The sequence below is a fragment of the Coregonus clupeaformis genome, chromosome 14 (genome assembly GCF_020615455.1).
Source record: "Coregonus clupeaformis isolate EN_2021a chromosome 14, ASM2061545v1, whole genome shotgun sequence".
Lineage (NCBI taxonomy): Eukaryota > Metazoa > Chordata > Actinopteri > Salmoniformes > Salmonidae > Coregonus > Coregonus clupeaformis.
In genome coordinates, this window is record NC_059205.1 from 41,009,775 (window position 1) to 41,022,717 (window position 12,943).

The 12,943-nt window shown below is 44.5% G+C and overlaps 1 protein-coding gene across 2 annotated transcripts in view; it reads right to left on the bottom strand.

Annotated features, from left to right (window-relative positions):
- Nucleotides 1-439: 439 nt before the first annotated feature.
- LOC121580887 (solute carrier organic anion transporter family member 5A1) overlaps nucleotides 440-12,943 on the bottom strand; it is a 31,907-nt gene continuing 19,403 nt past the window's right edge. For both annotated transcript variants that reach the window (XM_041896034.2, XM_041896033.2), the window contains exons 3-10: nucleotides 10,677-10,809; nucleotides 9,885-10,102; nucleotides 8,898-9,062; nucleotides 7,781-7,979; nucleotides 4,649-4,808; nucleotides 3,770-4,011; nucleotides 3,520-3,584; nucleotides 440-2,168 (exon numbers count right to left, since the gene is read on the bottom strand). In XM_041896034.2, the coding sequence (XP_041751968.1) occupies nucleotides 1,696-2,168; nucleotides 3,520-3,584; nucleotides 3,770-4,011; nucleotides 4,649-4,808; nucleotides 7,781-7,979; nucleotides 8,898-9,062; nucleotides 9,885-10,102; nucleotides 10,677-10,809 (1,655 nt within the window). In that variant the 3' untranslated portion in view covers nucleotides 440-1,695. The remainder of the gene's footprint in view (nucleotides 2,169-3,519; nucleotides 3,585-3,769; nucleotides 4,012-4,648; nucleotides 4,809-7,780; nucleotides 7,980-8,897; nucleotides 9,063-9,884; nucleotides 10,103-10,676; nucleotides 10,810-12,943) is intronic.

A 12,943-nucleotide genomic window follows, 5' to 3' on the forward strand; every position in this document is an offset into this window, starting at 1 on the left:
TGTTAAATCCATTAATTACACATCCATACCTTTTACTCATGCTTGGTGTGGTACAGACAGACTGAACTAAACTGCTAGCCTCAGACTCCCAGGCTTCGCTCGAAGGTGAGGTGAGGCCCGTGACACAAGCTACTAAACTACTGACACTAACTAACTTATGTGAAAGAGTGTTTTGTCTGTGTGGTTTAGCTGATCATGGGAAGCACAGCAGTCTCTTGGCACCAGCAGCAATGGTCTGGTCTGCTCCACCACAGAGCCAGCAGGGGCTCTGGTTGGTTAAAACATTGTATGTGTGCCAAATGGCACCCTATTCCCTATATAGTGCACTACTTTTGACCTGAGCCATTTTCTGGTAGCTAAAATTCTAATAGTTCACCTAATGTCAGTTTATGTGACAAAACGAGCAAGTATAGTGTTTAGAGAATCATTGTACCATCTAAACCGCTGTGAAATATATTTTCCATAACCAAAAATATTGTATTTTCAGCTGGTGTACAAAACCGAAAGTAAATGACGCAAAATTGAAACTTAAAAACGGGAAACATAGAAATAGCACACATAGAACAGATCTACTGCTTCTTAGACTTGCTTTCAATGAGAATGACAGATCTATAACTGGCATTTCAATATGAATTTTGTCAAGTCGCCGAAAAAGTTACATATTGCAGCATTAAAGTAGGAGCTTTGTGTGAAACAAGTTTTCTTAGAGACCGGTAAGCAAAATACGCCTTTGTTCTGTAAAGCCCATAGCACATGAAGCAACACAGAGGGGGGGTCATCATGAGTGTTATAAGTTGGTGTCCCAAATGGCACCCTATTCCCCCATGTAGTGCACCACTTTTGACCAGAGACCTATGAGCCCTTGTCAAAGGTATTACACTATATAGGTATTTGGGTACCATTTGGGATGCAGCCCCAAGTGTGTCTGAACTAGAACTACGGCAAGGGATGTATTTGTGGGCTGGTCTATGAGGTTGCCACAGAATACAGGAGAAGAGGTTCCAATTCCAAATGTTTCAAACATATCCTTTCCAAGTCAACCACTCATCATTACACGCAGGTCTGGGGCAATGCTGAACGACGTTTGTACATTGTATGGGAAGGGAAGGCAACACTCACTGTGTGCCTTTAATACTGCTTGCCATTGTATAATAGGGCAAAAAGAAAGACCTTGCATAGTACAGGATTTAGTTTGTGCTCGCCGGCCAAGCTTCTTAGCTCAATCACCTTATCCTGCTGAGGTCTTAGAATTAACAATACAACTGAGCAATGAAGGCTATTATTCATGTCATTTTCATATAGCACCATGCCACAATACCATCATTACGATCATACTTGCAATTTTCTAAAGAGATGATATGCAGGGATAATAATACACATTCACTTCCATGATGAAAATAAACAAAAAAAGCACACAAGCACACTAGGTAGAGGGAAGAGGAGATTAGCTAAACCGAGGTATCCATCCCAGTGTCTTCCTGTATACATGTTGACCAACCGCTGCCTGTCTGAGTGACATGCAGTGCCTGTGTGTGTGTGTGTGAGTGTGTGTGTGAGTGTGTGTGTGTGTGTGTGTGTGTGTGAGTGAGTGAGTGAGTGGATACTATACAAGTGAGAACCAGAGGGAGAAAGGTACACATTGCAGACTGAGGCTAGCAGGGAGGGCTGGAGTTGGTTGGAAACATCACCCAGCCCTCAGATGCGGGCAGACACCTGTTCCAGAGAGCGAGTGGGAGGGCGAGGGGCCGGCGGGGTTATTGCTTTCAGGCTCTTCAGGCTGTTCCCCGGGCAGCTCTGGCTGCTGAGGCCCCTGTTGAGGATGGGGATGATGGGAGGTTCGTTGCGTGGTATATTTACGGGACAGGAGCGGGTACGGGCGTGCCCCTTGTGACCCCCGGCGTGGCAGATGAGGTCGCTGACTGTGTCCATGGGCGAGAGGTGTTTCAGCCAGCGCTCCAGACGCTCTTCCTTGTACTTGATGGAGTACCAGGTGAGGAAGATGAAGATGAAGCCAATGAACTTGAGGCTGGCGGCAAGGCCGAAGTAGACGAAGCGGAAGGAAGTGACGTCATACTCCCAGCAGGAGCCGTGGATGCCACAGTCCTGCTGCCACAGCATACAGGTTGTGTCGATCACTGCCCCAAAGTAGATGGGAGTAGGGATATAGGCTGGGGAGAGAGGAGAGGAACAGTTATAATAGTAGATGGGAGTAGGGATATAGGCTGGGGAGAGAGGAGAGGAACAGTTATAATAGTAGATGGGAGTAGGGATATAGGCTGGGGAGAGAGGAGAGGAACAGTTATAATAGTAGATGGGAGTAGGGATATAGGCTGGGGAGAGAGGAGAGGAACAGTTATAATAGTAGATGGGAGTAGGGATATAGGCTGGGGAGAGAGGAGAGGAACAGCAGCAGAAGTAAGATTGGTATAAGGATGTAGGCTGCGGGGAAGGAAGGACATCTTCTTTCAGAGCAGGAAGCCAAACACACATTCCCATTTCTAAAGCCTAATATCTTTAGCCTAATTAAAGTACGTTTTCAACTTGATCTTGATATATTTAATATCAGCAATTAGGGCTGTCAAACGATATAAAAAATGTAGCTAGTTAAATCGCATGGTTTTTTTTTACATTTGAGAAATGGTTCAAATTTGACCCTATTTAATGATGTTTCAATTTAAAACTAATTCCATTGGGTTGTAGGTATAATATATTTCGATTATAGGGGAAGAAAACTCAGCCTGGTCTGATATAAAAGTTCATGTAAAATATCATACAGCTATTGGATCTAGCCTAGGCTACTTCTTATCCATGTCCACCATGAACTAGTCACAAGCTGCTACTGTAATAGAATTGGGATCATTTGCTTTAATCTGAGAAATACAACAAAAACCTTACGTAAATGGAAAGGAAGTTATTTTCTGATTAAAATCATTGTGTTGAATCTAGAGGCATTCACATGGCATTGTAAACATTCTTGTTTGGTTAGCTAGCTAGCTAATGTTAGCATAACTGGCTAGCTACTTCTGTGGAAATTAAGTTTTTGCTGTTATCTTAAGAAACGCCTGGGAAAGTGTTTATGGTTAAACTTTCTGTACGTTTTCCTTCAACTTTGTTGCTCAAAGCTGAACGCAGAGTGGATGGTTTCAGCATCTCAAGAGAGAGACAGCTCCAGTGTTTCCCCTATATTCATTTAGCAGCGGTGGCCCACCATTCCAAAATTAACAGCGTGAAAAATTCAAAAAGTAAACTGTAATTAACGCGTTAACTTTGACAGCCCTATCAGCAATACATGTCTCGATGCAGAGAAAATGTTTTGATTCCTTTTCTGTTCCTCTTAGTAATGCTCTCTGATAGGAAATGGGAGCCTGTCTTCTCAAATTACATTTTCCTTTCATTACTCCTCATAGAGGAGAGAGTCAGATCACACTTAAAAAAAAAAAAAAAAAAAGAACCTCTCAGAATGGCACTCTACAGTATTCATCAGTGTATTTCACTGGTTAGCCAAGCTGCATCCCTCACCAAGGGTCCTGAGGAGAACAAACTGCATCCCAAGTGCAAAGGGTCTCTCCTGCTCTTCTACTGACCTAGAGGAGAGGAGGAAGAAGGGATGAAACAGTGAAGAGAAGAAGAGCGCTCACAATACAACTACTACTTCACACAATAACTTCTTGTTTGTGTATTTTGTTTTGTTCCGGAATGGGTCCATACCTCAACCTTAACCTTACAATATGTGTGTCTATAAGTGTGTTTTCTTTTGGGTGGTCTATACCTGAGAGTGACGATGATGGCGGAGGGCTGTGCGCAGGCTGTGATGAGTGTGACGATGAAGAGGAAGATGAGGAAGGGTATGAGTGTGCTGCAGGTGCGGTCACACTTCCCCGACACAGCGTAGCCGTTCTCGTTCAGGTAGGTCTTGACGATGACAAGCTGCAGCTGGTTGCCCTGGCCGTTGGAGGAGGGGGTGATGACCTGTCTGCTCTGGACACACGCACAGTCCGAATAGTTCCGGATCTGACAAAGGAAGGGGCGGACACAAAGCATCACTCTCAGCTCATCTTATTGTACTATGGATGTGAACTTCTAAGGAGCAACTGTGCGTACCACTAGGAGTGTGTTATTCAAGTACTACCAATGTGGACTGTACACTGTAAATGGATGCTTAACGAATGCTTGTTCAATGAACAGTAAGCTATAACTAGGGCCAAACAATATAGTTTTTCCTGGTCAAGTCAAGATGGCCAAGAAGAACTCCTGGCCCTAGCTTTAATGCTCGCACACATTGCACCGAATGTGGATCTGGCGTACGTCTGCCGATCGTTCAGCGCACTGTGTTTGAGGGACCACCCGCTGTGGACGTCTGACTGCCGACATCTTTCACGCGATTCTAAATGCAAAATCAGTGCGCACTCGGTTCGCAAATTACGTTCAGAGGTGCTAAGTACTCTGGGCCAGGAAACACTACTGGTGTGACTGAGACCTTAGGGTTAGCTTTAGGTTGCACAATTCTGGTAACTTTCCCAGAATTCTCAGAAATCCTGTTTGGAATATTTCTGGAATCTGGAGGGAATAAGCAGGAAATCTGGGAAAACCTAGGAATTTTGGGAAAGTTCTTATTTTGCAACCCTACTGTGGTGACTGAGGGACTCACTCCTGTGCTGTCGTTGCCCACACTGCTACAGCCTGCCAGGCAGGGGTTAAAGTAGGTGATGCCATCAGAGCCACAGACCGGAGCGTACTCATGGATCTTACAGCCACAGTTCACATTACACCCTCCAGTCAGGTTACGATGCGTCATAGTCAGAGTAGGACTGAAAAGAGAGAGGGAGAGAGATCATTTAGAGAGAATAGGAATGGAGAGGGAGATTAAGGGGCAGAGTATAGGAAGAGGAACAGAGGAGGAGAGTATAGGGAGAGGGAAGAGGGAGAGAAAGCAAGAGGTGAAGTGAGAGGGAGAAAGAAGGGGAGAGGGGGAGGGGAAGGAAGAGGCAGATCACAGCTTTATCCTAAAACTGAATAAACATAATATTAAGTCAGACTATCTTACCGTGCTGCTATTCAATGGGCACATTTACACTGATATTAGTTGCACCGAAACACATTGCCCAGAACAAGGGCAATTACAACAATTATTGAAGATATATCAGGGAGGGATGAACAAATCATAATTGGATCAGGGGACAAATGGGACCTGGTCAAAAGTAGTGCACTAAATGGGAATAGGGTGCCATTTGGGACACAACCAGTGGTTGGACCTAAGAGAGGAGACAAGGCCCCAGGACTGCAGAACAGAGAGTTAATTCATTCTAGATCGAGCCCCACCGATAAATCGGTTGACTGATATTAAAATCGCCCGATATAAGCCTTTCACTGAAATATTTGTATCAGTCTTTATTCCACAGATAAAGCGCCCTATATTATACACATACACTGCTCAAAAAAATAAAGGGAACACTAAAAGAACACATCCTAGATCTGAATTAATGAAATAATCTTATTAAATACTTTTTTCTTTACATAGTTGAATGTGCTGACAACAAAATCACACAAAAATGATCAATGGAAATCAAATTGATCAACCCATGGAGGTCTGGATTTGGAGTCACACTCAAAATTAAAGTGGAAAACCACACTACAGGCTGATCCTACTTTGATGTAATGTCCTTAAAACAAGTCAAAATTAGGCTCAGTAGTGTGTGTGGCCTCCACGTGCCTGTATGACCTCCCTACAACGCCTGGGCATGCTCCTGATGAGGTGGCGGATGGTCTCCTGAGGGATCTCCTCCCAGACCTGGACTAAAGCATCTGCCAACTCCTGGACAGTCTGTGGTGCAACGTGGCGTTGGTGGATGGAGCGAGACATGATGTCCCAGATGTGCTCAATTGGATTCAGGTCTGGGGAACGGGCGGGCCAGTCCATAGCATCAATGCCTTCCTCTTGCAGGAACTGCTGACACACTCCAACCACATGAGGTCTAGCATTGTCTTGCATTAGGAGGAACCCAGGGCCAACCGCACCAGCATATGGTCTCACAACGGGTCTGAGGATCTCATCTTGGTACCTAATGGCAGTCAGGCTACCTCTGGCGAGCACATGGAGGGCTGTGCGGCCCCCCAAAGAAATGCCACCCCACACCATGACTGACCCACCGCCAAACCGGTCATGCTGGAGGATGTTGCAGGCAGCAGAACGTTCTCCACGGCGTCTCCAGACTCTGTCACGTCTGTCACATGTGCTCAGTGTGAACCTGCTTTCATCTGTGAAGAGCACAGGGCGCCAGTGGCGAATTTGCCAATCTTGGTGTTCTCTGGCAAATGCCAAACGTCCTGCACGGTGTTGGGCTGTAAGCACAACCCCCACCTGTGGACGTCGGGCCCTCATACCACCCTCATGGAGTCTGTTTCTGACCGTTTGAGCAGACAAATGCACATTTGTGGCCTGCTGGAGGTCATTTTGCAGGGCTCTGGCAGTGCTCCTCCTGCTCCTCCTTGCACAAAGGCGGAGGTAGCGGTCCTGCTGCTGGGTTGTTGCCCTCCTACGGCCTCCTCCACGTCTCCTGATGTACTGGCCTGTCTCCTGGTAGCGCCTCCATGCTCTGGACACTACGCTGACAGACACAGCAAACCTTCTTGCCACAGCTCACATTGATGTGCCATCCTGGATGAGCTGCACTACCTGAGCCACTTGTGTGGGTTGTAGACTCCGTCTCATGCTACCACTAGAGTGAAAGCACCGCCAGCATTCAAAAGTGATCAAAACATCAGCCAGGAAGCATAGGAACTGAGAAGTGGTCTGTGGTCACCACCTGCAGAACCACTTCTTTATTGGGGGTGTCTTGCTAATTGCCAATAATTTCCACCTGTTGTCTATTCCATTTACACAACAGCATGTGACATTTATTGTCAATCAGTGTTGCTTCCTAAGTGGACAGTTTGATTTCACAGAAGTGTGATTGACTTGGAGTTACATTGTGTTGTTTAAGTGTTCCCTTTATCTTTTTGAGCAGTGTATAATAAACTCATTTGCGGTCATTTCTAGAAATGTTAAATGTTTGCCTGAAGAGGGCGCTCTACCAGCTGCTCATTGAACATAATTTAGCTCTAGGTCACAACGTGAGAGACTTGGCATGGTGGTTTGACGGTGAGCAGCTTGCCACAGCCAGCGTATTTGATTAAGTAAATAAAATGTGTGGGCAAACCACAAATACAATGTTCTTAAATACATTTTAATTTTAATATTTGATCTAAGAAATTATCATCATTTAGAGTTTCTGTTAATACTTTTGATTACAATGTGTGTCAATTTGTCTGATTTTTATTCCACCTCTAAAAAAACAATATAAAATCGGCAGATATATCGGTAATCAGTTACTTTTGCCTCCCTAAAATCGGTATCGGACCCATAAATCCCATATCGGTCAGGCTCTAATTCTAGATGATAACAGTGTCGTGCATCAGAGTTGTTCAATCTGGTGACAGCCACAGGGGCCTTCTGTCTTTCATCATGACCTTCACCTCCCCTTCTCATCATTACTGGGAAACACACAAACGCACGCCCACTGCTTAGTGTACAAACTAAACAATTCCTCACATTGCTTAATTCTTTGATATTGGTTTTTGGAGGCTGGAATGTTCGCAGAGAAATAATCAACTGAATTTTGAGGGGATGAGAAAAACAGGGCAAGATCGACAGGGGATTACATGAGTCCGAGAGGAGTATTGAGTGAAGCAAAGAAAGGAAGGAGGATATGAAGGAAGGAAGGGAGGGCGGTCTCCATCTTACCCAGTGGTGTATGGTATGTTGATGCCTCCCAGGTTGATGCTCTCACAGCCCACTATGAACAGAGTAGAGAAGCAGAGCAGAGACACCCCACTACAGATCATGGCCAGCTTGGCTGACTCTCTGGCTCCCAGCTTCAGCTTCTTAATGATGTAGCCCCCCAGGACTATACCCACCCCAGCACTGGGCACGATGATCACACCTGGGCCAGCAGGAGAAAGACAGTCAATGGTGTTGTCTCTAGAACGCATAGATTAGATCACGGCAATCTGTTTCGCATTTACACGTTTGTAATTCTACAACAGAATTTACTCGGGCCTTCTGTTCACTTCCAAACACACCGTCCAAAGTACACAAGAAGTAGAGTAGATTCTCCTTTCTAGGGGAGTGGTGATGGAGCTTTACCGCAGCTTGCTGTACAACTAATGCTCAGTGATGGAGTGGAGGCCCAGCCAGCATCCATGAATAATACAAACACTGCTCCTCAAATAAAGGGGGCATCTGGGACATGGTCAAGTAGTGAGTAGTGAGAGTGTGAATCTCAACGAGTGGAGGACAGAGGAGCCTCTTAAAGAAGAAGTTACAGGTCTGTGAGAGCCAGAAATCTTGCTTGTTTGTAGGTGACCAAATACTTATTTTCCACCATAATTTGCAAATAAATTCATTAAAAATCCTACAATGTGATTTTCTGGAATTTCTTTTCTCAATTTGTCTGTCATAGTTGACGTGTACCTATGATGAAAATTACAGGCCTCTCATCTTTTTAAGTGGGAGAACTTGCACAATTGGTGGCTGACTAAATACTTTTTTCCCCCACTGTATGTATCTTTACCTGTGTAGATCCTAGGTGTGTCTTTACCTGTGTAGATACTAGGTGTGTCTTTACCTGTGTAGATATATGTATCTTTACCTGTGTAGATACTAGGTGTGTCTTTACCTGTGTAGATACTAGGTGTGTCTTTACCTGTGTAGATACTAGGTGTGTCTTTACCTATGTAGATATATGTATCTTTACCTGTGTAGATACTAGGTGTGTCTTTACCTGTGTAGATACTAGGTGTGTCTTTACCTGTGTAGATATATGTATCTTTACCTGTGTAGATACTAGATGTGTCTTTACCTGTGTAGATACTAGCGCTGGACGCGGGGATGCCGAACTGCGACTCTATGAACTTGGGTATGAAGGTGATGAAGGCGGTGACAATGGCGCTCTCTGCAGTGTAGGACAGGCTCACAAACAGGAAGGTGACATTACTCAGGATCCTCACTGCAGCCTTAGGCAGCTCTACACAGGGACACAGAGGGAGAGAAAGACAGGGAGAGAGAGATGGAGAGAGAGGGAAGGAGAGAGGGATGAGAGAGAGGGATGGAGAGAGGGATGAGAGAGGGAGAGAAATATAAAGAGAAAACACAGCACGTTAACAAAATGAGCATCACAGACAGACAGACTCAGCAAAGGCTGAAGGTCCAATTATATTATGGAGTTATCCAAGGGCACATCTGCTCACCAGGAAGATAAAGGATTATGGATAACCTTAATAGGAACTACATTTCACCTGCCCAGATTAGTATGAAACCCCCATACAGTAGTACCTTAATAAAGTGGACTTTATTAGAACATAAAACTAAGGCAATGGGCTGTGATTACATTGTGTAATTCAGTTGTTTTAGTGTGACAGCAGTTCAGCTCTAGCTGTATATAGCTGTCTGTGGCAGCAACAAACCATGTCGAGCGCTGATAGACTATCATCAGTATCAGTGATAGTATATGAGAGGCAAGAGTCAGTAAGATAACCCTGCTTCTAATAGCCTCAGTGAGCGTCCCAAATTGCACCCCATTAGCTATATATAGTGCACTGCTTTTGACAAGGACCCATAGGGCTCTTGTCAAAAGCAGTGCACTACATAGAGCAGGGCTGTTCAATTCTGGTCCTGGAGGGCTGAAACACAACTAGTGTTTGTTTCTACCTGGTAGTTAATTGGTGTCCCAGGTCAGAATTAGTCTCTTATTAGAAGGAGAGGATGAAAACTAGAAGTGTTTCAGCCCTCCAGGACCAGGATGGAACAGCCCTGACGTAGAGAATAGGATGCTTTCTGTATAGCATACCTTTGATGTCTTTCCCAAAGCCCATGGATGATGTAACCGTCTGGCTCTTGCTGTTGGTCTTCTCCTTGGTGATCTCATCATCACTGGACACGTTGTCCAGGCTGATCTTTTTCCTCTTCTTCTTCTTCTTGTTTCTGGGAGGCAGCTTCTTGGGGAAGGTGAACATGGGGAAGATGACCAGCAGCATAGCGATAGAACAGAGCAGGAAGCCGCTCCACCTGAGAGCAGGGAGGGTTTAGCTTAGTTACAAAATTAGGGGAGGGTTTAGCATAGTTACAAATCGAATATACAGTGGGGAGAACAAGTATTTGATACACTGCCGATTTTGCAGGTTTTCCTACTTACAAAGCATGTAGCGGTCTGTAATTTTTATCATAGGTACACTTCAACTGTGAGAGACGGAATCTAAAATTAAATTGGATATCAAATACTTGTTCTCCCCACTGTATGTTGAGTGTAATGTACAGTGTTTATTTTGTATACAACACTGTGTGTCTAAGACAATTATCCCATATCTAGCCTATCATCTGCATTGAGTTCAATAGCACATTCCCACAACACACAAGCCCCACATTAAACACACCATGGAACATTGATGTTCCCACAAACTATTGGCCTAAAGTCCCACAACATTTGACAAGCTAACATGTACATACCATGTACATTTCTAACATCTCCAATCAATCCAATCATATTTAACATATTAGGCCTTGGCAACCAAACATGTAAATGGCTAACATTTCTATTCAATCTCATCATATAACATATTCAGTGAAATGTAAGTAACATTACCAGTTGCCAATAAAGCGAGGGTCGCTCTGATCTATGTTGACCACAGTCTTGGGGTCGACGTAGAAGCCGATGAGAACTCCTCCCAGCAGATACCCAGCAGCCGGACCCAGGGCTCCCATCACATACATGACGGCTGCAGAGAGAGAGACAGATGTGAGGCGTCAGGACAAATACACAAATTAATGGGTTAGAAGAATATGGATGCCTAGAGAATGGATCATTGGATGCAAACAGAATGGAGAATCAAGAGCATGGATGCATCCCAAATGGCACCATATTCTCGATATACAGTGGGGATACACTGCCGATTTTGCAGGTTTTCCTACTTACAAAGCATGTAGAGGTCTGTAATTTTTATCATAGGTACACTTCAACTGTGAGAGAATCCAGAAAATCACATTGTATGAATTGTAAGTAATTAATTTGCATTTTATTGCATGACATAAGTATTTGATCACCTACCAACCAGTAAGAATTACGGCTCTCACAGACCTGTTAGTTTTTCTTTAAGAAGCCCTCCTGTTCTCCACTCATTACCTGTATTAACTGCACCTGTTTGAACTCGTTACCTGTATAAAAGACACCTGTCCACACACTCAATCAAACAGACTCCAACATCTCCACAATGGCCAAGACCAGAGAGCTGTGTAAGGACATCAGGGATAAAATTGTAGACCTGCACAAGGCTGGGATGGGCTACAGGTCAATAGGCAAGCAGCTTGGTGAGAAGGCAACAACTGTTGGCGCAATTATTAGAAAATGGAAGAAGTTCAAGATGACGGTCAATCACCCTCGGTCTGGGGCTCCATGCAAGATCTCACCTCGTGGGGCATCAATGATCATGAGGAAGGTGAGGGATCAGCCCAGAACTACACGGCAGGACCTGGTCAATAACCTGAAGAGAGCTGGGACCACAGTCTCAAAGAAAACCATTAGTAACACACTACGCCGTCATGGATTAAAAATCCTGCAGCGCACGCAAGGTCCCCCTGCTCAAGCCAGGGCATGTCTAGGCCCATCTGAAGTTTGCCAATGACCATCTGGATGATCCAGAGGAGGAATGGGAGAAGGTCGTGTGGTCTGATGAGACAAAAATTGAGCTTTTTGGTCTAAACTCCACTCGCCGTGTTTGGAGGAAGAAGAAGGATGAGTACAACCCCAAGAACACCATCCCAACCGTGAAGCATGGAAGTGGAAACATCATTCTTTGGGGATGCTTTTCTGCAAAGGGGACAGGACGACTGCACCGTATTGAGGGGAGGATGGATGGGGCCATGTATCGCGAGATCTTGGCCAACAACCTCCTTCCCTCAGTAAGAGTATTGAAGATGGGTCGTGGCTGGGTCTTCCAGCATGACAACGACCCGAAACACACAGCCAGGGCAACTAAGGAGTGCCTCCGTAAGAAGCATCTCAAGGTCCTGGAGTGGCCTAGCCAGTCTCCAGACCTGAACCCAATAGAAAATCTTTGGAGGGAGCTGAAAGTCCGTATTGCCCAGCGACAGCCCCGAAACCTGAAGGATCTAGAGAAGGTCTGTATGGAGGAGTGGGCCAAAATCCCTGCTGCAGTGTGTGCAAACCTGGTCAAGACCTACAGGAAACGTATGATCTCTGTAATTGCAAACAAAGGTTTCTGTACCAAATATTAAGTTCTGCTTTTCTGATGTATCAAATACTTATGTCATGCAATAAAATGCAAATGAATTACTTAAAAAATCATACAAATGTGATTTTCTGGATTTTTGTTTTAGATTCCATCTCTCACAGTTGAAGTGTCCCTATGATAAAAATTACAGACCTCTACATGCTTTGTAAGTAGGAAAACCTGCAAAATCGGCAGTGTATCAAATACTTGTTCTCCCCACTGTAGTTCACTCCTCTTGACCAGAGCCCTAATGATCAAAGATAGTGAACTATAAGGAATAGGGTGCAATTTGGGGCGTAAGCCTATGTTTTACCCCTGACTAAGTGATGTGAGGCATCTAAGGGTGATCTCAGTCATCTTTAAAGTGAACTCTGTGGGGGGGAGCTAAATAACTCAGTTATCTTTGTATTCACACTGCCCTTGCTTTTGAATGAGGACTCAACTATTTTTTCTGTGGACCGAGTCATCTTTGTATTCACATTGCTTTTTTTTTATAGAAAGGAACCAAAATCGTTTTCCAACATGCAGGTTTTTACAAAGTGCCATTCAATCAGAATGTGTTATCGGACAGTTAGATATACCTGCCTACATTTTGGAAGCTAATAGATTGCATTTAGTTAAA